At 33.4% G+C, this 26,514-nt stretch overlaps 2 protein-coding genes and 1 pseudogene across 2 annotated transcripts; all 3 read left to right on the top strand.

Annotated features, from left to right (window-relative positions):
- The first annotated feature begins 3,461 nt into the window (after window positions 1-3,461).
- Window positions 3,462-5,645, top strand: LOC18023055 (MATH domain and coiled-coil domain-containing protein At3g58370). Its single transcript, XM_006405401.2, has 4 exons — window positions 3,462-3,571; window positions 4,403-4,569; window positions 4,746-5,038; window positions 5,241-5,645. The coding sequence occupies exons 1-4, from the start codon at window positions 3,462-3,464 to the stop codon at window positions 5,643-5,645; spliced, it is 975 nt and encodes a 324-aa protein (XP_006405464.2).
- A 15,245-nt stretch (window positions 5,646-20,890) lies between these two features.
- LOC18023053 (MATH domain and coiled-coil domain-containing protein At3g58370) lies at window positions 20,891-22,503 on the top strand. The gene is made up of 4 exons (XM_006405399.2): window positions 20,891-21,000; window positions 21,246-21,412; window positions 21,599-21,891; window positions 22,099-22,503. Exons 1-4 carry the CDS (start codon window positions 20,891-20,893, stop codon window positions 22,501-22,503), a joined length of 975 nt encoding a protein of 324 aa, XP_006405462.2.
- A 1,231-nt stretch (window positions 22,504-23,734) lies between these two features.
- On the top strand, window positions 23,735-24,653 carry LOC18023051 (annotated as a pseudogene).
- The last annotated feature ends 1,861 nt before the right edge of the window (window positions 24,654-26,514 follow it).

Raw genomic sequence — 26,514 nt, 5'->3', positions numbered from 1 at the left:
CTTGATAAATGTAGCAGAAAGAACTTTCTTTATGAAAACAAAACCCCTTGTCCATTTTGTAAGATATAATCTCTAATAGATTGATTTTTTCACACATATCAAAAAAGATTAAACGTTCACTTTTACTAATGATGTTTTGATTTTTTTTTTTTAATTTATTTAATGTGCATTTAATTTTTAGAGAAAGGAAAAAAAATTAACACAAGAAACACAGAAGATGAAATGTTGACTATCAATAAAAACAAAATTGGTCAAGTTAATTTATGTGAAACTTGACTTTTTAATTTCTTTGCCAAAAAAGTTTCTAATTAATTTTGTATAATTAAGTGCAGTAAATATAATCTATAAAATTAATCTGTTAGAAACAGGAAAAAAGTAAAATAAAATGTGATAGCATCAAGTTCAATTTTAATTTGTTATGGGTTATAATATGGTAAGTATTTTTATTTTATAGGCTAGCTTCTAAGTATTATATATGTATGGCACCCCAAGTTGTAATCCTATTACATAGAATAATTAAATCGATTTAATGAAATGTATATTAGTGTATCACTTGTAAATTTTGTAAACTTGTTTCTGAATTTGGGTGTTTGACACTCGGCTCTTTTGTCTTCAAGTTCACTTGGGTGATTAAGAAATTAAGATCCTCTCCTCTTTGCAATCTGCGAAAATCTGTTCCGATATATTCGTGGTCGGTCACTGAAAATGGTAAGAAAACAAACTCTTATGTTTTATTAGAATTTAGGTTTACAAGGACATCTATTATATTTCCAATGGTTTATTTTGCTTGCAGGCGTCTTCTAGCCTATCCCAAGGGGATTACGCTTATTAAATAATTGTCTCTATTTCTGAAAGTCGCTGATTATAAACCTTAACATTTAGAACAAAAAAAAGTCGCTGATTGGAAATAAGGAGAAAGAAGATGTTTCGGCTTCCAATGTTGCACTCTCATTCGATGATGTTCTTGTGTTCTCAGAAACAAAATTCTTTTAATTCTGTGTGATTGGTTAGTTGGTGTCATGGTTGTGTCTTGGGTCCCAAGCTTTTTTCGTAGTACTTTGTAAACATGTTTTTGTTTGTTAAAGAAGTCCTTTAGTTTCATTGAAAAATTTGTTTAAAGCTAAGTTACTTGGTCACAAAGTAACTTCTTTATGTCTGAACAGAGTGTGGTTAATAAGAAAAAAACCCTTTCATGAAAACTGGAAGTATGTTACCTGAAGAAAAAGTAACATACTACAGTTCAAGTTTTCATGAAAGGGTTTTTTTTTTTTTTTAAAGTAAACTCTTTAGGTCTGAACAGAGTTGTGAATACGACAAGCCTTTTGGAAAACTCAAACTGGAGTATGTTTTGTTCTGTATTCAGGTCTCATAATAAAACTGGTTTACGATAATGATGAGAGAGGCAGCAAAAGGTGAAATTTGCTATCTTTTTAGGGTTTTGATTTTTGACATTGTGACCGTTTCTTCATTTTCTGGTGCTATAACCGAAGTTTTTGATGCAAATCTGTTCGAAAAAAGATCTCAAACTTCTGAAACTCTAAATTCTCTTAAAGGGTTTTAAGTTTTAACTTTTGCCTGAGTTAATTTAGTTTAATATACATCCTGGAAAATATAATGGTTTTTGATTTTCAAAAACCAAAAACTTAACTAGAAGTCTAATTATCCGTTGATAATTTCATCTTCATCATCTACTCGTGTTTTTGTTTTCAGGAGTCCGTTGGAAAATCTCCAGGGAGGCACGAGTTGCCAATCACAGATGCTTAACGGATAATATGTGTCTTGTGGGTAAAAAAGAGAATCATGAAACACACTCTCTGAAATCCTAATAATCATTTTGAAGCTTTGTATCCGGTCATCGTGGTTTAGTCAAACATATAAATTAAGTTACTATTGCCTTTTGCTTTTGTTCAATTGTATGATTTCTCATTGTAAGAGAACCTGTTTATGTGAACGAAATGAACGTAACTAAAAGCTTCTTTCATAAGAGAGAAGCGAGAGAGAACCACGTCACTCTCCCTTTATAAGCACTGATTTACAAAACTCTATCCCTCTCCAGTTCTCGGATCTCCGTATAAAAAGCCTTAGTTGTACGTTTTCTTTCGTCAAATGTCAACCTAGAATCTCGCCTAATCGTTTCCGACTACGAAACCCTAGACTCTGTGTCGGAATTGCCAACAAAAAGGTCTGACTTTATTTCCTTTCTTTTTAGTCGGTCGGACATGATTGTAACTTTTCATTATCACTTATAGCTCTAACAGCATGTAATACTTGGACTTGGACAGGCTATATCATTCACATTTCACACTAACAACATATTTGCATCTATCATCTTTCATCTACAAGTTACTAGTTCCCTTTTGCATATTGATTCCATGGTTATTAAATACCTCTTAGTCTCTTACACAATATAACTGAAAGCTCTTATGGAGAAGGATAAAGCAGATGTTTTGGCTGCCAATGTTCCTCTCTCGTTTGTTGATGATGTTTTTTGATGTTCTTGTGCTCTCAGAAAATTTTCGATTAATTATGTGCATGGTTAGTTGGTGTAATGGTTGTGTCTTGGGTCCCAAGCTTTTTGCGTAGTCCTTTGTAAATTTGATTTATTTTGTTTGTTAAAGATTAGAGTTCTTTAGTTTCATTGAAAAAATGGTTTAAAGCTAAGTTACTTGATGACAAACTTCTTTTTGTCTGAACGAAGTTTGATTGAAAGGAAAAAAACCCCCTTTTATTTAAACTGGAATATGTTACTTGTTGCAAAAGTAAACTCTTTATGTCTGAACAAAGTTGTTAACAAGACAACCCTTTTGTAGGAGTATGTTATGTTCTGTTTACAGGTCTTATAAGTAAAACAGGTTTAAGGTGATGCTAGAGTTGTCAGGTCTCTTGCATGAGTCTTGAGTGGCTCGAGGAAATATATACGTAACTCTTTCACGGTTTATTAATTCGTAAATATACACAAAAGATGAAATGTTGACTCAGCCAGAGTCTATAAGAAAATTTGGTAAGTTAATTAATATGAAACTTTGACTTGTTGATTTCTTTGCCAAAAAAATTTCTAATTAATTTAGAAATGTGGAATGCATTAAATATAATCTATAAACTAAATCTTTTAGAAACAAGAAAAAAAAAATCTATAAAATGTGATAGTATCATATTCAATTATTATCTGTTACGAGTTATAATATTGTTAGTTTTTTCCTTTCCTTATTTGAGATTAAAGTAGATGATTATTTCAAATGGAAGCTATAGATTGCCCATTTTTAGTTTATAGAATATAATTAAATTGTTTGACCAAAAAAAAGAAGAATATAATTAAATTGATTTATTTAAATGTATATATTAATGCATGTAATGCATGTATCACTTGTAAATTTTGTAAACTTGTTTGTGTTGGGTGTTTGAGACTTGGCTAGCTCTTTTCTCTTCAGGCTCTGGTGGAGCTTGGTTGGGAGTAGTCTTCGATGGGTAATAAAGCTGATGAAAAGTTCACTTGGGTGATATCGATCAATAATCTCTCCTATTTGCAATCTATAATCTGTTCCGATATATTCGTGGTTGGTCGCTGCAAATGGTAAGTAAACAAAAACTTCTTCATCGTTCTCCTTAATGTTTGGTTATGTAATTGTAGATGTGTGTTTGGATTTGCTCATTATTGATATGTTATTGATGTATCAACTCTTGTTTATGATTTAAAATAATGAATGAATCAGATGTTAAAAAAAAATCACCTTGTTTTCTCTCTCTCTAAATTCTTATGTTTTGTTACAATTTAGTAGGGCTGGGCAAAATATCCGTTATATTTGCTTGGATCCGTTATCCGTCTCGATTTGATCGAAAAATCCGGATATCCGTAATTTGATGGAGCAAAGTAAATACTAAAATTCAATATCCATTAAAAACGGAGCAAATCACAAATACTAAAAAAATTAAGATGGATATCCGCTCCGCTTCGGTATAAATATATATGTATATATAGATAGATAATAATTCATATAAAGTGTATAATTATTATATATAAATGTAATTTTTGTAAATTTTTTGTTTATAAATCTGATTATTATAAATATTAAAACTTAATAAGTTAAGAAAAAAATATTTTTTTAAAATTTTTAACTAAATTTTGATTTTTAAAATTTTTATTTTAAATATATTATTATTTAAATATTTTTATGGGGCGGATCGGATATCCGGCAAATATTTAGTTTTTAGCGGATATCCAGAAAACGGATATCTGGATAGTTACGGAGCGGATACGGATCGGAAACATGATTATCCAGACGGAGCGGAGCGGATCACGGATATCCTCAAAATCCAGAATATCCGCTCCGCGCCCAGCCCTACAATTTAGGTTTAATAGGACATCAATTATATATATTGGATTTCCAATGGTTTTTGCTTGCAGGCGTCTTGTGTCCTATCCCAAGGGGCGTAATAAGCGTATTGAGTATTTGTCTCTTTTTCTGGAAGTCGCTGATCATAAATCTTTGCCTTGTGGATGGAGAAGACGCGCCAAAATTCGCATAAATGTTGTAAATCATCTTTCCAAAGAGCGCTCCAAAATGAAAGGTGATTATATCTGCCAGAAATTTGGTAAGCCGAAACATTGCACCGTATGATCACATAATAATGCCACAAACTACACTATGATTATGTTTATAAGGCAGACAAAAGCAAAGGTTCAGATTTCTTAATGAATTTTTTACTTAGTCGTGGACTCATATTGGACTTGTGTTGCTGCGAAATTTGTACAGAATCAGATATGTGGTTTAATCAGCAGACTCCCGGCTGGGGTTTTGGTGCAATGCTTCCCCTCAGAGAACTTTATGCCAAAGATGGTGGGTTTCTTACAGATGGAAAAGTCGAGATTGTTGCTGAGATTAATGTTCTTAAAGTTATTGGAAAGTTCGATGTAGAGGAAGCTGAGAATTCAACCCAACCTCTGAAAAAGATGAAGTTGAATGTGTCTAACGATTCACTCATCAGCAAGACAGAACTACTCAGTGTTGATTTCAATGGGTTTCAAATTTTGCCATCAGAGGTAAGAAATTTAAGATATTATTGCCCTTTCCCTTGAAATTTATTTAAACCTCTCAAGTATCAAACACTTCAAATGGATAGAAGTTACTATAACCAATTCAGTTTCTGTATTTTTATGTGAGTTGTTGAAAAAAACCCATTCATATCTCCAAAAACTTGTATGGTATGGTTCATACATCCTTTCTTTTGTTTTTAACTCACAGGTGGAATCTGTGAGGCGTATATTTGAAAAACACCCAGACTTTGCATCAGAGTTCCGTTCTAAGAATCGGCATCTGAAGTCAACATACATGAATTTCCTCCTAGGACTCATTGAGACACTGTGCCAGTCACCTCAAGAGCTCACAGATGATGATCTGGATAAAGCATCTGTTGGAGTGTCGTACCTGGAAAAGGGAGGGCTTAAAGTGGATTGGTTGGAGAAGAAGGTCGAGGAAGTAAAGGAAAAGAAGAAGAAAGTGGACACTGGTAGGGCTCGGGTGCAAGAAATGGATGACGAGTTGAAGAAACTGATTAAGAAATGCATAGACATCAAAGATCTTGTGGATAAGGAGATAGAAGACATTACGGCTGCCAATGTTTCTCTCTCGTTCGATGATGTTGTTTGATGTTATTGTGTTCTCAGAAACTTGTACTTTTGATTTTACTTTGTGTTGTCGTGTTCTTTGTTTTTTTTTTTTTTTCTGGTGTTGTCGTGTTACTTTGTTGTCCCAATTCCTTTTCTGCAATAGTATTTGAGGTTAATCATCAACTAGGCATTGATTCTATCATTTCTATGTATTAGCTTCTTCATGCACTTGCCATTTGGTTCTCATTATATCAGTTTTGAAGAAAGGAGGGAATGATTCATTTATATGTCTTCATAGCGTATCGATTTATTGAATATTGTTGGATTTGATACAATATACATGCATGATGCATCATATGAATAGTGTCACTTCTCTTTTGTATATCACTTTCTGAAGCGTAACATCTTTTCTTAAAACTAATGCATTTGTGCTTCTGCGGAAATAATGAATAGTTATTAAGACAAAGAGATGGACAGATGGAGTCTGACGCCTGAATCTAGAGTATGAGATTGAATATGAGGTGGATTGAGTTAAAAACAGAGTACTAGTCTACTCTCGTAGAAATGTACGTAGTATTTTATTAAAAATAACCTTAAGAAAACAGACACACTAATCAGTTAAAACTGCAACAAGACTATTTGTAGATTTTGGAAATAAATATTCCTAATTACTCAACTCTAAGTAGTTGCTTGCATATATCTCAAATTACTGAGCTTTTGTATCTTTAGCATCCCACACGGGAAGATTACGATTTACTCAGCTAAACATTTTCGTCTACGTAAATTAAACCATAAACATTATTCGTTGACGCAAAAGAAACCTCATATGTAAAAAAACTAATGTTTTCATTGATCCAAATTAAACCCCAAACGCTAATCATTGGCGCAATGCATATGATTAAACCCTAGATGCTAACGGGAATAATTTCCTAACACAGCAGCGAACTTCATTTTACCAGATGAGAATTTTAAGGACATCATATTGTTTATCGTAGATCTAGGTTTTAATGTGAGTTCAAGGATGATGCTTCTCCCCATTCTCTTATTAAATTGTATAACCAAGGATTCAAGGAAACCATTGATGGAGAGATTGAGGCGTTTGTGGCTAGTAAATTTATAAAGATGAGATAAAATAGACGATAAAAAATCGTCATGTTTGATTAATTACTTTGAGAATAAAGTGATATCACATTATCATCTATATCTAGGGTAAACGTCTAAACGATATGCTAGCTTTGAGTTTCTTATGATTTTTTTAATTGTCATTGACTCATTGGGCTTGTGCTGCTGCGAGATTCTATTTACGTGTAGCTCAAATTTTGTTTTCCAGAAGCACAAACGTGGTTAGATCAGAAGCATCACGCACGGCTAGGGGTTTCCTTGAAATGCTTCCCCTTACGTGTAGTTTGAAGACGGTGCGTGGGTTTCTTGCAAATGTAAAGTCAAGATTGTGTGGCAAGGTTGATGATCTTGAAGTTATTGGCGAGTTTGATGTATCAGATGAAGCTGAAAATTCAGCTCAACCACTGAAAAAGCTAAAGTTGAATGCATCTAGTGATTTACTCATCAACAAGAAAAAACAACTGAATGAAAGTGTTGATGTCAATGGGTTTCAAATTTTTTCCATCACAGGTATTCTGATGGGTAGACTTGCCCTCTCTCTTGAAAATTATTTATTTATTAACGATCATGTTCTCAACCATAAATAACCTCTGAAGTCCAAGTATCCGACACTTAAACAGAGAGAAGTTAAAGCACTAAACTGTATAAAACCCTTCAGTTTCTAGGTGTGTGTTATTCATATCTCCAAAAACCAGTGTGTGTTATTCATATCTCCAAAAACTCCTATGATATTGTTTATACATCCTTTTTTTTTTTTGACTCACAGGTGGAATATGGGAGGCCTATATTTGAAAAATACCTAGACGTTGCATCAAAGTTCCGTTCTAAATATCGATCGGCATCTGAAGTCAACATACATGAATGTCGTCCTAGGACTCATTGAGACGCTCTGCCAGTTGTCTCAACAGCTCTCTGATGATGATCTGGATGAAGCAACTGTTGCAGTGTCATACGTGGCAAAGGGCGGGCTTAAAGTGTATTGGTTAAGAAGGTCGAGGAAGTAAAGGAAAAGAAGAAGAAAGTGGACAATGGTAAAGGCTAGACTGCAACGAATGGAGGACGCATTGAAGAAACTGAGTCAGAAATGCTTAGACCTGAAAGCTTTTGTTGATAATGAGAAAGAAGATGTTTTGGCAGCCATTTTGCTCTCTCGTTCGATGATGTTGTTTGATTTTCTTGTTTTCTCAGAAAGTTGTAGTTTGATTTTACTTGGTGTTCTTGTTGAGTATGAGACAGATGGAGACTAACTCCTGAATCTAGAGTTTGATTTGAATATGGGACTCCCTTTATTTCGTTGAACAAATGGTTAAAATCTGAGTATCTTGATGACAAAATAATTTTTTTTTTTATCAGAACAGAGTATGGTTGATAGGACAAGAAACACTTTCATGAAAACTGGAAACTGGAATATGTTTTCGTTTTCACACATAGTATTAACAAACATTAAATACTCACATTTACAGTTTTACTAATGATTTTTTTGTTTGTTTTTTAATTGATTTAATGTTCCATTTCATTTTTAGAGAGAGAAAAATACTAATATTTCAGAAAACATAAAATATGAAATGGTAACTATCAACCAGAGTCTATAAAAAAAATGGTCAAACTAATTAATGTGAAACTGGACTTTTCTATTTCTTTCCCAAAATTTTATAATTAATTTTGTAAAATGAGATGCATTAAATATGAGTCAGATGAACACCAACTTTGAATTCGATATTGGAAACAGGGTTGAAGAAAATTTATGTTTTTGTGCTCAATTATAGTTAATGAAACGGTACGTTTTAGTCTGTGTTAAGAAATTATTAAATTAATCTCATTAGCATCTACGAGGTTTAATTTTCGTCAATGTAAATACAGTCAGTCAGTATTAGATCTTTTTTTTTAACACAAGGAGATTAATTTGTGTCAGCGGTTAATAGCTTAGGTTTTGATTTGCGCCAACGAATATATTACTAGGGTTTATTTAACACTTTATATTTTTGTTTAGGATTTCTAGGTGAAATTTCAAATCTCTAGGGTTTTTCTTTCAATATTTTTCTTTTGTACAAGTGCAGCCCTAATCTTTGGGATTATATAAAGGAATCGTGCATTATTTTTTTGTTTTTGTTTTAGCATTAAATCTCGAGAAAGGGACTTATAAACTTTTGTTTCATAAGCAGACGCAGATCGTGAGGAAGGTAAAGATAGTTTGTCATTGACTTGAAAGATACAAACCAAACAATTACAGAGAAGATCTCGAAACACAACAAAACTTGACATGGTTTAATCTCTTTGGAGCAGAACTTGAATCGCGTTCTAGCACCACACACACATAGTTTGGCCGCATTGGGTCTTATTGTAAAAGTAAACTTGCCCAAAGATAATAATGTCTTGCTAGCCTCGCATTACCACACATGAAATCAACCCTTAAGTTTTAAAAGAAAACAGTTATGCTTTATATATACTTAGACTTGGCTGATACATTCAAATTTGCTAATCTTTGAAATTCTCATGCATATATATGTTGGTGTTGTAGATGGAAGATACCCGAAAAGGCATGTGGAAACGCATACTTGGATTTACCATCAAGTGAGTGTCTTTGTGTGTTAGGGCATTAATCCATTTGTTGTATTTCTTTGTTATGTTAATTAGAGAAGCAATCCTAAAGTTTCTAAGAGTCTTAACATAATTATTGGATAAAAATAATTGGCAGGATGACCTCGGGAGTTGTCTACTCGATAGTGATGCATTGTGTGATCATCACGGCATATGCGTGGCTGATTTTTCAGATTTTCTATAAAAATAATGGGTTTGATCTCGACCTGCTCAGCGATCTGTGTGTCCCCATCATCGTGTCTTACGTTATGCTAAGCCTAATAGAAGTTGGACTTAGATGGTTTGATTACGACGAGCCGATGATCGTCACTAAATCAGGGCATTTTGCTCATTTTATGGGATCTTGTTTCCTCTCCCTCTACATCTTTCCCTCAAATCCCATGCAGTGTTTCCTTTATTGGACCCTTGCGGTATTACTGATGTATTGGGCTTTTTTCGTTTTAGCAGCCGTCGGTATCCTTGCTTTGATGGAACGTGATCACAACTCTTTAACCCAACCACTGGTTTAGACATGTGGGCAGTGCTCACATAATCCAAGAATTTTCATTTGTTATACGTTATATAAAAAAAAAATCTTTTTTTTTTAATTGTATATAACTTATGTATGATCGTCATGTTAAGTCACTAGTGAATTAACTTAACAATGAATCTGTACTATTATAGTCATGTGAGAAAATAAGTATGTGTGGTTTCACACTTTCACTACACGAAACGGGAAAATAATGTTTCTAGAGACAGAAGAGAAAGAGAACTCTAACTACTTAGAAAAAACTTGGATTCTTTACAAATGAGGGAGTTCATTTCTTTATATAAGAGTCTCTCCCAACTACCTTAATTAATGCACCTACCCAACACTCAATTACTACATTTATTCTACTATCTAACTATCAACTACTCTCTCTAGACCCAACCAAAACGTTCTACAAGATTTTAGAGAGTTCTGAAAAATACATAAAGGAAATAATGCATAAAAATGACTAAGTGTTGGGTCAGAACCTCCGGCGTTGACCCGTCACGACCCAACACGGTCATTACAGCCTAAGGAAAAATAAGGGTGTGACTTTCTCTCCCACCTATTTTGGTGATGCCCTCGTCGTTGTGGGTGTCTTGAGCTGTACTGCGTGTTTTCAGCCGCGCGCTTGCACAACGCCAAGTTTTCATGTACTTCTCCGAGACGGTTAAGTATCTCCCTGATACTATCTTTCAAGGCTTGGACGGCTCCCATCACCGTTTCCTCCCACTTTGCGAACCGGATGTCTGTCTCGATCGTGTTCTATTTGGCCCACTCCAACTCATCTAACACGAGCTTCTCCATCTCGGTCGTATTGTGCTCGACCCTCTCAAGCCGTGATCCAAGTCCCTCTACCGCTTTGCCCAAAACCTCCCGCGTAACGCTCTTATCCCACCTCACCACCTTGTGAGCTGCTGTGGACTCTCTACCGCGCTCCTTGTGCACATCGGGTATGTTGCTGGCTTTCTTGCGGTTCTTCTTTGCCATTCTACTCCAACAATCTTCTCCTCTGTCCTCGGTCGAAACTTCGCTTTGATACCACTTATCACGGGCCGATTCCTCCTTGAACCAAACCGTGCGGCCTTAGCACTTTACTGTCCCTCACACACGCTAAGTCAGCCTTCTAAACTCGGACTTTGGTACTTAGAGAGAGAAATTGACATTTTTAGAGAGAGAAAAGGAAAGAGAACTCTTATTACTTAAAAAAAACTTAGATTGTTTACAAATGAGGGAGCTCATCCCTTTATAGAGGAGTCTCTCCCAACTACCTTAATTAATGCACCTATCCAATACCCAACTACTACATTTATTCTACTACCTAACTACCAACTACTCTCTCTAGACCCAACCAAAATGTTCTACAAAATTGTAGAGAGTTCTGAAAAATACATAAGGGAAATAATGCATAAAAATGACTAAGTGTTGGGTCAGAACCTCCTGCGTCTGACCCGTCACGACCCAGCACGGTCCATTATGGCCTAAAGAAAAATAAGGGTGTGACAAGCAGCTCCTATTATTCAATGTCTGATGAGACACCCACATCCCGAAAAACTTCCACCGAATAGCTTGATATGCACTCCAACCCAAGACGCTCTTAAACCCTACCTAGAAAAGGGGAGGAAGAGGGAGTGAGCAACAAAGTTACTCAGCGGGGTATAGGCACGACTCTCCACGAGATTCAGAATACAATATTTAATTTATTATAAACGTAATATGCTACGCAAAAAAAGTTTTTTCTTTAATTAATAAATTTAAATTTTATATGAATTCACTTTATATTCTCGAGGAACCACATCCAAGGTACTCATTCTCTGTCACCACTCACACAGAGCTTGACAACAAGTATTTTCCACCACCCACACATGGCTTAATGTCTGAGCCGGGTAATATCATGCAGGACTCAAACAAGACCGACTCTTCACATTAACACACTCTCCAAGACCCTCACGTCTTAGATACTCATTCTCTGCCACCACCCATTCCTGGCTTGATAAGTTTTTGGTGCCACTACCCTCAACAAAGCTTGACTATGGTTATCAGCCCTTTTTCGATCACTACAACTTCACAATGTTAATTCTCTCGTTGTAGACCGTCAAACAATCACACAGTCACATTCCATTTACACTGATTAATTACTATCATTCATCATTAGCTTCTATCTTAAATATTATGACTTATCAAACATAACTTACTAGGATTTAACTAGCGCGGGATAATTCTTTGAAAAAAATATTTGAAATTTAAGCAAATTTTTTTTTTAACTTTAATTTTATAATATATTTAGCTACTGATCATAGAAAAAGATATCAAATCAAACAAATTCATTTACTTAATCTATTTTGTATTGAATTAAATTTTTGAATTTTTTAAAATATATATTCTTGAACACATAATGCATTGTTTAATGATTGTAGTTTTTATGGTCAGTCCACAAACTCTTACAAGGTTATTTTTTTGTATCTAACTATGTATAAATTTAAAAAATACTTTTCAACTTATTATTTGGATATATATCAAATAAATATAATAAATTATAATATAAATATTGTAAAATTCGAATAGATGTTTATCTAAATATATATATATATATATATATATGGATTGTTATTATTTTTAAATATATAATAATAATTAAGAAACTGAATAATAAATAAACTCTTTAATGGAAGATATATACTTTCCAAATTTTCTTACATAATTTTAAAAGACAATTATATCCTTTCATATTTCAATTATATTTTGTTATTTGTAATGGCATTTAATGTAATAACTTACACATTTAAATTTGTTTTTAAAAATTTCTACTCAAATAATAATATAGAAATTTCCATCTTCATTTGATTCCATTAATTCACATATTAATTTTTAATTCATAATATAAATATAATGAATAACCAATTATGAATGATGCACATGGTCAACTACTTAGGCAACAAACAAGCAAGTATTACCTATCATCACACATCCATTCAATGTACTTGAAACTTTACGTGCATTAATAAATTAAATACAATATTAAATGAATACACAAAACAACTATACACAAAACAACTCCCCAACTGGGACGTCTCAAAGCAGTGGATCGTATCTTAGCCTTTGTTGTCTTGTATCCCATTCCGAAGTTGATGCGTGACTTTAGAAGTAAAAATGGAAAAAAGAAGAACTAGAAATAAAAATGAAGTCTCCAAAAATATAATTTTCCAAAAACAGAACTTTCTAAAAATATGACCTTTCCAAAAATAGAAGTTTTCATAATTGTACTTTCTTTAAATGGAAAATGACTTTACATAAATAAATCATCATAAATGAATTTTCATAAGTGGATCACCAAACACATATATACATGATCTCATATATTTAATCAGTAAGTGTTTTCTCCAAACTCTTAGTCTCCTTTTCTCTATCGAATTCAGTCAATATTCCACATTTACATCTACAATTCCAAAACACTAATGAATAATAATTTCAGTTCTAACAAAACGTTTAAATATATACATATGATATATATATATATATATAATCAACATTCTAATGGTTGACATTCCCATCTCCTAAACTTATAATCATAGACTATCGTCTCAATGCAGCATCTCTCTTCTAGCCACAAATCTTACTTTGTGGGAAAGTTTTGAAAAACTGGCTTAAGCCTCACATTGTTATTGGAGAGAAATTTGATGAATTGATTGTGTTTCAGGTAACCTTTGTCGCAAGTTTGATTTCATACATTTTTAGATATTTGGTTTTGCAATAATCATAGACTATCGTCTCAATGCAGCATCTCTCTTCTAGCCACAAATCTTACTTTGTGGGAAAGTTTTGAAAAACTGGCTTTAAGCCTCACATTGTTATTGGACAAAAATTTGATGAATTGATTGTGTTTCAGGTAACCTTTGTCGCAAGTTTGATTTCATACATTTTTAGATATTTGGTTTTGCAATAATCATAGACTATCGTCTCAAAGCAGCATCTCTCTTCTAGCCACAAATCTTACTTTGTGGGAAAGTTTTGAAAAACTGGCTTTAAGCCTCACATTGTTATTGGAGAGCAATTTGATGGATTGATTGTGTGTCAGGTAACCTTTGTCGCAAGCTTTGATTTCATACATATTTAGATATTTGGTTTTGCATATAATATCAAAATTTTCAATTAAATAGTTGCAGGCGGTTAGATTCAATGAGGTTTGAGAGCGTATGAACTCAGGCGGTCATCTACGACAAGGTGATTGCATCGGAGACCAAAGTTGAACGAAAATTCCTTACAACGACGCTGCTCTGCCTCCTGCTCGGACATTAAGTGTTATCTTCTAAACCTGACTTTGTCGTTATGGTTTTTAAATATCATGCGTTGGCCTTTGTGTTGAATGGGTTAGACGATTTGATGTTAGTTTGGATATCACTGATAAAAAAAAAATTATCATTAAGAATGTCTACAATACTTATCTATTCGTGAAGTTTTCTCTTGTGATATACTGAAGCAGTTTGCTTTAGTACCTACATATATTTTCTTCCAATAATTTTGGGGGTATCTAAAGGAAGCAAAGAAAGCCTAGACACTTTTCTTCATTGCTACCTTGTTTTCACTGGGTGAAGATATTAGAAACGATTATAAAAGCGACTTTATGTTTCTCTAGTTTTCCATTTTAATAGATTATTATTTGTTTCGATTATTTATCACAAGGTAATAGGTTTAGTCGTTTAGAAAAGTTAGCATGTGACTGTTTTAAGTTCTGCGTTCATATATATTTCGATAAATCATCAATAAATAAGTTAGCAATTGGCTTTTGTTTTCAAACAGCACAAATATTGGCTGATGAAGCCATTGAAGACTCACTCTATGGATGACATGACTGGTTGGGAGGTAAATTATGGTTGGATTAATGAGGTCTAATTTTTGGGGGAAAAAATGGCAATTGTGGTTGTAAGAACTATAGAATATGTGATTGTGTTTTGATTCCATGAAAACATGAAAGGCTAATTGAAAAAGAAGGAAAACAAAGGAGTTAATAAATGTGTTGTCTAAGATATCAAATGAAAACAATGTAATGGAAAAATAAGAAGAGGCTTTAGGAAGAAGAGGGTAAGAAGGATCTATGAGCATGTGTCTTTGTGGATTGAAATAGGGTGGTGTTTGTATGGTTTCTATATTACCAGATGTTATAATCAGATAATCGCAAGACGAAAACAGAATTACTCACAAAACTAAATTTTGTTAAGATTTTCTTATAACAAATTAAGTTTCTGAATGATTTTTAGGGCTGTATAGGAATACAAATGGTTTTCTATGATTAAAAGCTTGGTGGATTTTTTTAATTGAACTTTTTGATCTTTAGAGCTAAATATGATTAAAGATGGTTTTATATTATTAAAAAACTTGGTGGCTTGCAAGAATCGAACTTCAACTCCAAGCTACTGCCAAGCCTAAGACAGTAATTTAGCATTTTATTTGTATCCTTTCAGATTCGATCTTGGATGGAAGAAACCATTTCTGGTGTTAACTCCATGCAGTCATTTGGAGAGATATTTGGTTTTGGTAACTTATCTTCTAAGTCCTCCTAAATTAACTCCAAAAATATGAATATTGTAATGATGCAACTATATATCATTTATTAGCAAGTTTCTGAAAAAAAAAAAAAAAAAGACAACATGTTCACTGTGCAATTCCTGTGCGCTGGATCTTCAGGCCAAAAGATATATTCAAAAACAGTCCCTGACTCATCTTTAGCAAATTAACATCATTCTTGTACTACTCCATGAAAAAGAAAGACAAGGCTAGTCACAAAACGTCACTTAACAACAATTAATATGCTACACAATGTTTGTTGCCGACCTATATTTGGGAAATTGCCATATAAAAGAAATATGAGAGCAAGGCCACCGAAACCACCTCCGACCCACATTAAAGGCTCTCATACATTATATGCCACTACAAACACGGTTGCAAAGCCAGAGATGGGTTTTCCGCCGCCGTCGAAGAGAGAGTTGGAGGTAACGCCATATCAGTATTTTCTGCCATGGAGAGCAATTTGCTTTTAGTGTTTTTCTGCTAACAAACTAAACATTAGAATTGCTTTTGCTCTCACATCGTCCTTCTTATATATTCACACACGGTGAAAACAAACTTTAGTGCTGATCCAAGTTTTCTCTCTCTCGCATACATACGACAAATGTGGTTTAATCGTCAATATACATACCCACACAAACAAACGGAAAAATTGGGTACGGTATATCCCGCTTTTTGGATTTTTTAAGATTGGACAATTTGTTTGGCACAAATCAATTCACATTATTTTCAAACTACAGATTAGGAAGTGAATGGAGCAATTAATATGTGTACGTGATACTTGTATTGTATATATTTTTAATGCAATTTTTTGGTTTAAATATAAAACATGCATATACTATATACGTAACATGTTTACGTAAACCATGCGTTATATCTGTATTCATTTTTTTTAGAGAAAATTAACTAAACGGCTTTATATGCATATGTTATTTTTGAAAGAAAAAACTTAAATTAACTAGAATGTCCAGTATCTCGATCCACAGGATCAAAACCATCGGAAATGGAGCCGCAGACATAGCAAAAAGAATGCCATATGCTATTGCCAATCCCAGAAATGACGGACGAGATGAACTTGAAGATCTTGGAGAATGGCCAAAAACTTGGAGTGTTTTAAACCTATGATATTGTTCATACATCCTTGTTCTTGTAGAGTATAAGACAGATGGAGACTAACTGCTGAATCTAGAGTATGACTTGAATATTGGAATCCCTTTTTTTCGTTGAACAAATGTTTTAAATCTGAGTAACTTGATGACAAAATAACTTATATTTGTATCTGAACAAGAGTGTGGTTGATAAGACAAAAAACACTTTCATGAAAACTGGAAACTGGAATATGTTACTTGATGTAAAAGTAAACTCTTTAGGTCTGAACAGAGTTGTGAATAAGACAAGCCTTTTGGAAAACTTAAACTGGAGTATATTGTGTTTTGTTTTCAAGTCTCATAAGAAAAACTGGTTTATGATAATGCCAGAGGTTTCAGGTCTTAAATCTTTATTAATCAGAAATTATTATAACATCGTCATATCTATAGTATTATTTGTGAGGTCAAAAATCTTAAGTGTCGTCTCTACATGTTATTAATAAAAAAATAGTATGGTGTTTTAATTAGTTTTTATTGGTTGATCATTAATCTTACATGTTGTTTATCCAATGTACTTTTTAAAAACGAATTGGGCTATGGGCCTATGGCTTATGATTTGTAGTTTCTTAGCAACTCGGAATGGGTTAAAGCCCTTTGGTTGTATATGATTCCGATAATTTAACCTTAGAGGTCGGTTAGTTTAGGGTTTTGTGAAAGAAAACAAGAACCTAGCTTTGTTTTACCATATATAAATATAACTTTTCTTGGCTGCATTAAAGTTATCACGAGACTTCAAGTTTTACTACAGTATTGGTTGTATTTTTGGTAATTCTCATCATCTTTATAGCCTTTTTTATGTTCTTTAGTTTTCTTTTAGCTAGGTTTTTGTATGTGTTGTTGTTTTTCGTTATTTATTGTTCAAAGATTTTTGTTTTTGATTTTGTAGGTTGATCTAGGCTTTGATTTTTGTTTTGTTTTTGTACGTTTCTTTATCTCTTTGGACGTTTGTTGTGTTTAAAAATTGGTGTTAGCTTTCTCGAGGTATGACTTCCGTGTGTATCACGTTTACGTGTTTGGGTCTTCTTAATTTGGTGACTTTTTACTACTGTCTCATTGCGTTTGTTTTTTTTTTTTTATCACAAACGCTAAACCCTAAAACATCTACCCTATTATATATATTTTTATCGCCTACTTATTTTTTATCACAGTTAACTATCTTCGTTTTATTGTTCGTAGAATTATAGGTGGTTGGTTTTCCTTGGATTGTTTTCTTTATTTTTTCTTTATTGTTTGTAATACCTGAGCTTTTTATTGTTTTCCTTGAACCTATAGTGGAAATATGTATGTTCACAAATATTTACCAATTACCATCTTTAAAGGTGCGTTCCATAAGTGAAAATAGAGGAAACAAGATACATTCACTATAATGAAAGAAATGGCTGCGCCGGGCCATTGGGAGAAGAGTGCTCTATTGGGAGAAGAGTGTTCTTTTTATAAGCTCAAGTTCAGGAACAATATTTGATGGAACGACAAGTGGTAATCCTGAATCCATATCTGCAGTAATCAGAAAGTCGGAAAAAGACCGCACCAATAAATATTTGTTTAAAGAAATAGTAAAGCATGAAGGCTACAGATATGATCTTCATGAAAAACTCATGGAATCAGGTTTCAGTTATGCAAAAAAAAAAATCAAGCTTCACCCAAATTACTATAACCCAGGAAAACACATGCTCAATGAAAGAAACATAAAATGTCATAAGTAAGATCATTCACGTAAAAATAGCCATCGTTGGAACAAAACACTAGAGATGAATACTGCACATTTTACAACCTTGAGCGGATAGTAATTCCGACATTCAGCCCACATGCCCACAAGAGATGACAATATAAGAAATGATTAGAAAACAAAACCAAGATTAGGAAATGGGAAATAAGAAGAAACCAAATAAAAAACAGAGTTTGTGCCCTTAGAAGAAGAAGTATACTTGAGGAGAATATTAAGAAAGACCAAGGGATTTGTTAAAAGCTTGTTTCTTAAGATGACACTATAGCACCACAAAAATAATAATAATAAGAAAATAGAGAAACGGAGTGAAAAAAATGATAATTTGGAAGCAAAGCAGATAAAATTGTGATTATGATCCCATCTTCTAAAAACAACTTTTCGAACTCCTTCTTGATTATAATGAGTATTTGAAATGGGAGAATGAAGAAAATGACGAATAAAACTAGAAAAAAAAAATAAGGAAAATACGAAGAAGAAAGAAAAAACTAAAAGATAAAGAATAAAAAATATAAGTTGAAGAACAAGACAATGAAGAAAGAAAAAAAATGAGGAATAAGAAAATTTGAAAGCCTTTCACTTTCAGACAGCTCTCTTGCCTTAGATTTTGCAGCACTAGCTACTTCCTCCAACTGAATAGCTTCCTTACTATACTTTAGAGTATCTTTTAAGAATCATACCTAGAGGGAAGAGAGTTGAGTAGCAGTATTGCTTGAACCTCTTCTGGTATCTCAATGTTGAGGTTGCTCAAATCTGCAATCAATTTCAAGAAGTCATCTACATTCTGATCAATTGATATTGAATCTTGCATTCTAAAAGAATACACCTTAAGCTGAGAATATGACCGATTAGGCAAAGTCTTTGCCATGTAAAGCCTCTCAAGAGTAGCCCACGCTTGAGCTGCGGTTACGCACTTGTCTAGTTTCCTTAAGACGTGATCTCCAACGCACATGAAGATAGGATTCAAAGCCTTCTCATCTCGCACTAGCCTTGAAGCGTCATCTTTGCTCTTATTCTTCACTGCCTCGGGATCTTTTTCATCGACCTCTTTGGATGTCGGTTCCGAAAGAACATATTTCAAACCTTGAACTCTTAAGTACGCAAGCTCACCTCCATCTTTTGTGTCGTCATCATTGAGTTTCCAATCTGATCCTCAAGCACTCACTACCAAAACCTGGATGCTCTGCTATCACTTGTTGGGGTTTTTAACTTCTTCTGAATGTTTAGATCTGAGATCTATTAGATGAATTAAAAATTTAAATGACACAAAAGTTTGATCACCTAATTCACGGCCTCGAACCGCTACGTCTGGGATGGGAACCGTCTCCCACAACATCCACTATCAATCAAAAAATACACAAACGCACCAACCGGCGCTCCAAGTACAAGTTACAGATTAGAACAATACACAACACAAAGAAGACTTGAATTTCTTTGGTGCTCTCTTAGATTCCCTCTTCTCTCTTCTCTCTCGATTGCTCTCTCTCTGTTTCTCTTGCTTGTACGCTCTTTGAATCTTTTTATGTGTTAGGTATCTTCCACGTCTTTGTCCTCCTTTTATATCTGACTTAATCATCTGTCTTCCACGAACCAAAGAACCGCCAAAGAGTAACTTTTCCTTTTGCTATTTGAACATTAACTTGATTTGGCCCATCAGATATGTTTAGGAGAAACAGGCCCAGATTGAGTTTAATGACTGAGGCCCAATTTCTAACAGGTGTAATGGTTGTGTCTTAGATCCCAAGCTTTTTGCGTAGTTCTTTGTAAATTTTATTTATTTTGTTTGTTAAAGAACGGAGTTCTTTAGTTTCATTGAACAAATGGCCTAAAGCTAAGTTACTTGATGACAAACTTCTTTTTGTCTGAACAGAGTTTGATTGAAAGGAAAAACCCCCTTTTATTTAAACTGGAATATGTTACTTGTTGCAAAAGTAAACTCTTTATGTCTGAACAAAGTTATTAACAAGACAACCCTTTTGCAGGAGTATGTTATGTTCTGTTTACAGGTCTTATAAGTAAAACTGGTTTAAGGTAATGCTAGAGTTGTCAGGTCTCTTGCATGAGTCTTGAGTGGCTCGAGGAAATATACGTAACTCTTTCTCTTTCACGGTTTATTAATTCGTAAATATACACAAAAGATGAAATGTTGACTCAGCCAGAGTCTATAAGAAAAATTGGTAAGTTAATTAATGTAAAACTTTGACTTGTTGATTTCTTGCCAATTTTTTTTATAATTAATTTAGAAATGTGGAATGCATTAAATATAATCTATAAACTAAATCTTTTAGAAACAAGAAAAACCTATAAAATGTGATAGTATCATATTCAATTATTATCTGTTACGAGTTATAATATTGTTAGTTTTTTCATTTCCTTATTTGAGATTAAAGTAGATGATTATTTCAAATGGAAGCTATAGATTGCCCATTTTTAGTTTATAGAATATAATTAAATTGTTTGACCAAAAAAAAGAATATATTTAAATTGATTTATTTAAATGTATATATTAATGCATGTAATGCATGTATCACTTGTAAATTTTGTAAACTTGTTTGTGTTGGGTGTTTGAGACTTGGCTCTTTTCTCTTCAGGCTCTGGTGGAGCTTGGTTGGGAGTAGTCTTCGATGGGTAATAAAGCTGATGAAAAGTTCACTTGGGAGATATCGATCAATAATCTCTCCTATTTGCAATCTAAAATCTGTTCCAATATATTCGTGGTTGGTCGCTGCAAATGGTAAGTAAACAAAAACTTCTTCTCGTTCTCCTAAATGTTTGGTTATGTAATTGTAGATGTGTGTTTGGATTTGCTCATTTTTGATATATTATTGATGTATCAACTCTTGTTTATGATTTAAATTAAGGAATGAATCAGATGCTAAAAAAATAACCTTGTTCTCTCTCTCTAAATTGTTATGTTTTGTTACAATTTAGGTTTAAAAGGACATCAATTATATATATTTCCAATGTTTTTGCTTGCAGGCGTCTTGTGGCCTATCCCAAGGGGCATAATAAGCGTATTGAGTATTTGTCTCTTTTTCTGGAAGTCGCTGATTATAAATCTTTGCCTTGTGGATGGAGAAGACGCGCCAAAATTCGCATAAATGTTGTAAATCATCTTTCCAAAGAGCGCTCCAAAATGAAAGGTGATTATATCTGCCAAAAATTTGGTAAGCCGAAACATTGCACCGTATGATCACATAATTAATGCCACAAACTACACTATGATTATGTTTATAAGGCAGACAAAAAGCAAAGGTTCAGATTTCTTTATGAATTTTTTTTTTTTTAACTTAGTCGTGGACTCATATTGGACTTGTGTTGCTGCGAGATTTGTACAGAATCAGATATGTGGTTTAATCAGCAGACTCCCGGCTGGGGTTTTGGTGCAATGCTTCCCCTCAGAGAACTTTATGCCAAAGATGGTGGGTTTCTTACAGATGGAAAAGTCGAGATTGTTGCTGAGATTAATGTTCTTAAAGTTATTGGAAAGTTCGATGTAGAGGAAGCTGAGAATTCAACCCAACCTCTGAAAAAGACGAAGTTGAATGTGTCTAACGATTCACTCATCAGCAAGACAGAACTACTCAGTGTTGATTTCAATGGGTTTCAAATTTTGCCATCACAGGTAAGAAATTTAAGATATTTTTGCCCTTTCCCTTGAATTTTATTTAAACCTCTCAAGTATCAAACACTTAAAATGGATAGAAGTTGCTATAACCAATTCAGTTTCTGTATTTTTATGTGAGTTGTTGAAAAAAACCCATTCATATCTCCAAAAACTTGTATGTATTGGTATGGTTCATACGTCCTTTATTTTATTTTTAACTCACAGGTGGAATCTGTGAGACGTATATTTGAAAAACACCCAAACTTTGCATCAGAGTTCCGTTCTAAGAATCGGCATCTGAAGTCAACATACATGAATTTCCTCCTCGGACTCATTGAGACACTGTGCCAGTCACCTCAAGAGCTCACTGATGATGATCTGGATAAAGCATCTGTTGGAGTGTCGTACCTGGAAAAGGGAGGGCTTAAAGTGGATTGGTTGGAGAAGAAGGTCGAGGAAGTAAAGGAAAAGAAAAAGAAAGTGGACACTGGTAGGTCTCGGGTGCAAGAAATGGATGACGAGTTGAAGAAACTGATTAAGAAATGCATAGACATCAAAGATCTTATGGATAAGGAGATACAAGACATTACGGCTGCCAATGTTTCTCTCTCGTTCGATGATGTTGTTTGATGTTATTGCGTTCTCAAAAACTTGTACTTTTGGTTTTTACTTTGTGTTGTCGTACCAATTCCTTTTCTGCAATGGTACTTGAGGTTAATCATCAACTTGGGATTGAATCTATCATATTTCTATGTCTTAATTAGCTTCTTCATGCACTTGCCATTTCGTTCTCGTTATATCAGTTTTATAGAAAAGAGGGAATGATTCAATATATGTTTTCATATCGTATCGTTTTATTGAATATTGTTGGATTGGATATATACAATATACATGCATCATATGAATAAAGTGTCACTTCTCTTTTGTATCTCTTCTAAATTTGATGCATTTGTGCTTCTGCGGAAATAATGAATAGGTTTTGAGACAAGGAGAGGGACATATGGAGACTGATGCCTGAATCTGTAGTGTGAAAACAGGCACACTAATCAATTTAAACTGCAACAAGATTATTTGCAGATTTTGGAAGTAAATATTCCTAATTACTCAACTCTAAGTAGTTGCTTGCATATATCTAAAATTACTCAGCTATTGTATCTTTAGCATCCCACACTTCACTCCACAAGGGAAGATTACGATTACGTCCAGCCTTACTAGAAAGATAGGTCCCGGGAACAAAGTCTCAAAGTTACTCGAAAATAGTAAGATTTTAAATTAACTACTATACAGTCTATACCCAACAATCACAACTCGGTGCACGAAAAATTGCAAAAAAAACAAAAACAAAAAACCAAGAGATTTGAGTTTTCACCTAATAAACCCAACGAAAATAAGATTTTTAAAAATCTACCATTTACATTTACGCTTAAACCATAAAAATTATTCGTTGACGCAAAAGAAACCTCATAAAAAAAAAACTATTGTTCTCATTGATCCAAATTAAACCCCAAACGTTAATCATCGGCGCAATGCAAATGATTAAACCCTAGATGCTAACGGGATTAAGAACTTCATATTACCAGATGAGAAATTTTAGGACATCGTATTGTTTGTCTTTGATCTAGGTTTTAATGTGAATTCAAGGATGATGGTTCTTCCCATTCTCTTATTAAATGGAGAGATTGAGAATAAAGTGATATCACATTATCATCTATATCTAGGGTAAACGATATGTTAGCTTTGAGTTTCTTATGATATTTTTACTTGTCATGGACTCATTGGACTTGTGCTGCTGCGAGATTCTATTAACATGTAGTTCAAATTTTGTTTTACAGAAGCACAAACGTAGTTAGATCAGAAGCATCAAGGCTGGGGTTTCCTTGAAATGCTTCCCCTTACCGAACATCATGCCAAAGACGGTGGGTTTCTTGCAAATGTAGAAGTCAAGATTGTGTGGCAAGGTTGACGTTCTTGAAGTTATTGGCGAGTTTTATGTATCAGATGAAGCTGAAAATTCAGCTCAACCACTGAAAAATCTAAAGTTGAATGCATCTAGTGATTTACTCATCAACAAGAAAAAACAACTGAATGAAAGTGTTGATGTCGAATGGGTACAAATTTTCCATCACAGGTAATGTTATGAGAATATTATAGCTCTTTCTCTTGAATTTATTTATTAACGATCACGTGTTCAACCATAAATACACTCTCAAGTCTCAAATCTCAAGTATCAGACACTTAAACAGAGAGAAGTTCAAGCACCAAACTGTATAAACCCTTCAGTTTCTAGGTTTTTATGTATAAGTTGATGGACAAAACCGTGTTATTCATATCTCCAAAAACTCCTATGATATTGTTCATACATCCTTTTTTTTTTTTAAAATCTGTGAGACGTATATTTGAAAAATACCTAGACGTATCAAAGTTCCGTTTTAAATATCGGCATTTGAAGTCAACGTACATGAATGTCGTCCTAGGACTCATTGAGACGCTCTGCCAGTCGCCTCAAGAGGTCTCTGATGATGATCTGGATGAAACATTTGTTGCAGTGTCATACGTGGCAAAGGGAGGGCTTAAAGTGGATTGGTTGGAGACTTGGAGAAAAAGGTCGAGGAAGTAAAGGAAAAGAAGAAGAAAGTGGCCAATGGTAAGGCTAGACTGCAACAAATGGAGGACGCGTTGAAACAGAAATGCTTAGACCTGAAAGCTCTTGTTGATAAGGAGAAAAAGATATTTTTATGGCCAATGTTGCTCTCTCGTTCGAATTCGATGATGTTGTTTGATCTTCTTGTTTTCTCAGAAACTTATAGTATGATTGTACTTGGTGTGGTTGGTGTTCTTGTAGAGTATGAGACAGATGGAGATTAACTTTTGAATCTAGAGTATGATTTGAATATGGGACTCCCTTTGTTTCGTTGAACAAATGGTTTAAATCTGAGTACCTTGAAGACAAAATAACTTATTTGTATCTGAACAGAATGTGATTGATAGGACAAGAAACACTTTCATGAAAACTGGAAACTGGAATATGTTACTTGATGTAAAAGTAAACTCTTTAGGTCTGAACAGAGTTGTGAATAAAACAAGCCTTTTGGAAAACTTAAACTGGAGTATGTTGTGTTTTGTTTTCAAGTCTCATAAGAAAAACTGGTTTATGATAATGCCAGAGGTTTCAGGTCTTAAGTCTTTTATCAATCCGTAATTATTATGATTGACAGCGTCATATTTGACTCTATTATTAATCAAGTCACACTTGTGTCTAAGCATCCCAAAGAAATTATTTCTTCACGAAAACACAACCCCTGTAATTATATATACTCTCGCTCTACCTAATAAATTGTTTTTTTTTTGTTTCCACACATGGTATTAACAAACACTAAATACTCACTTTTACAGTTTTACTAATGTTTTTTGTTTGTTTTTAATTGATTTAATGTTCCATTTAATTTTTAGAGAGAGAAATATACTAATATTACAGGAAACACAAAAGATGAAATGGTAACTATCAACCAGAGTCTATAAAAAAATGAGATAATTGGAAATTTAGGACAATTTCCCAAACCATTTGTCCATTTAAGATTTATTATTTTAGACATTGTTTCTCTAAGATTTTTTTGATTGAAACCCAAAATTACCCTTAAATTTTCATTCTAATAATTTTTGGTTAATTTTTTTTTTAGTTCAGCAAAATAAAAACAATTAAAAATTTAAGCACAGTGGCTACTTGTGTCAAGATAATTGAACAAGAATGTGTTCCTGCTCTATATGCTGGCTTGATTCCCAGCTTATTACTGGTATAATTCCTTAATATTCTTAGTTAAACTAATCTCTTAAGATCTCTCTTACAGCTTTGTTACTTCTCTGAGAATTGCAGGTATTGCCTTAGTTACTTTGTGTACGAGTTCATGAAAATTATCATGAAGGTTGAATCAGCACAATAACTGGTCTTGTTGTCCAAGTTACTTCTGAGGATATATTTTGTTTCTTTACATTTTTGGGTATTTACTCTGAAGATTTCTCCACTTTTTACAAAACCATATAGTTATTAAAACAGTTGATTGCAAGAGAAATATTCCCTCCGTTTTTTATTAATTGTCGTTTTAGAGAATTTTGTTTGTTTTAAATTAGTTGTCGTTTTCAGTTTTCAGTGCAACATTTATTAGTTTTTTATTTTTTATAATTATTTTTATTATGCAATTTATTTTATTATTGGTTGAATTGTGTTTAAATAAATAATTAATGATGTTTTTATATTGAAAAACTAATACTATTAATATTTTCTTAATCTGTGTGCACAATCTTAAAATGACAACTAAATAAATCCGGAGGGAGTAATAAGATTTGAAATTTCTATTTTGTTTGCTGTATTCTTAGATATAAAGGAATCGTGATAGAGTACAAGGTAATAAATTGAAAAACTTGAGAAGAATTTTTTGTTGAAGAAGAGCGAAGAACTTCAGGGGAAGAGATTAAAGAAAACATGGAAAATGAATATTTGGAAAATATTCAGTTTGGTGGATGAGGCTATAAATCCTAGATTTTCTCAGATTTTGTTATAAATTTACTAAAATACATATTCTACAGTATGTAGAACAAAGAAAAGTAGTGAAATATAGAATATAGTAAAAACTGTAAAACATGTAT

The sequence above is a fragment of the Eutrema salsugineum genome, unplaced genomic scaffold (genome assembly GCF_000478725.1).
Source record: "Eutrema salsugineum unplaced genomic scaffold, Eutsalg1_0 scaffold_14, whole genome shotgun sequence".
NCBI lineage: Eukaryota > Viridiplantae > Streptophyta > Magnoliopsida > Brassicales > Brassicaceae > Eutrema > Eutrema salsugineum.
Note: the sequence above shows the minus strand (reverse complement) of the source record. Positions and strands in the feature narration are given on the sequence as shown.

Coding starts and splice junctions, on each gene's coding strand:
- LOC18023055 (XM_006405401.2), top strand. CDS start 3,462: ATGGGTAATAAAGCTGATGAAAAGTTCACTTGGGTGATATCGATCAAT. Junction 4,570..4,745: donor GCGCTCCAAAATGAAAGGTG/ATTATATCTGCC, acceptor GCTGCGAAATTT/GTACAGAATCAGATATGTGG. Junction 5,039..5,240: donor TTCAAATTTTGCCATCAGAG/GTAAGAAATTTA, acceptor TTTAACTCACAG/GTGGAATCTGTGAGGCGTAT.
- LOC18023053 (XM_006405399.2), top strand. CDS start 20,891: ATGGGTAATAAAGCTGATGAAAAGTTCACTTGGGAGATATCGATCAAT. Junction 21,001..21,245: donor GTGGTTGGTCGCTGCAAATG/GTAAGTAAACAA, acceptor TTTTGCTTGCAG/GCGTCTTGTGGCCTATCCCA. Junction 21,892..22,098: donor TTCAAATTTTGCCATCACAG/GTAAGAAATTTA, acceptor TTTAACTCACAG/GTGGAATCTGTGAGACGTAT.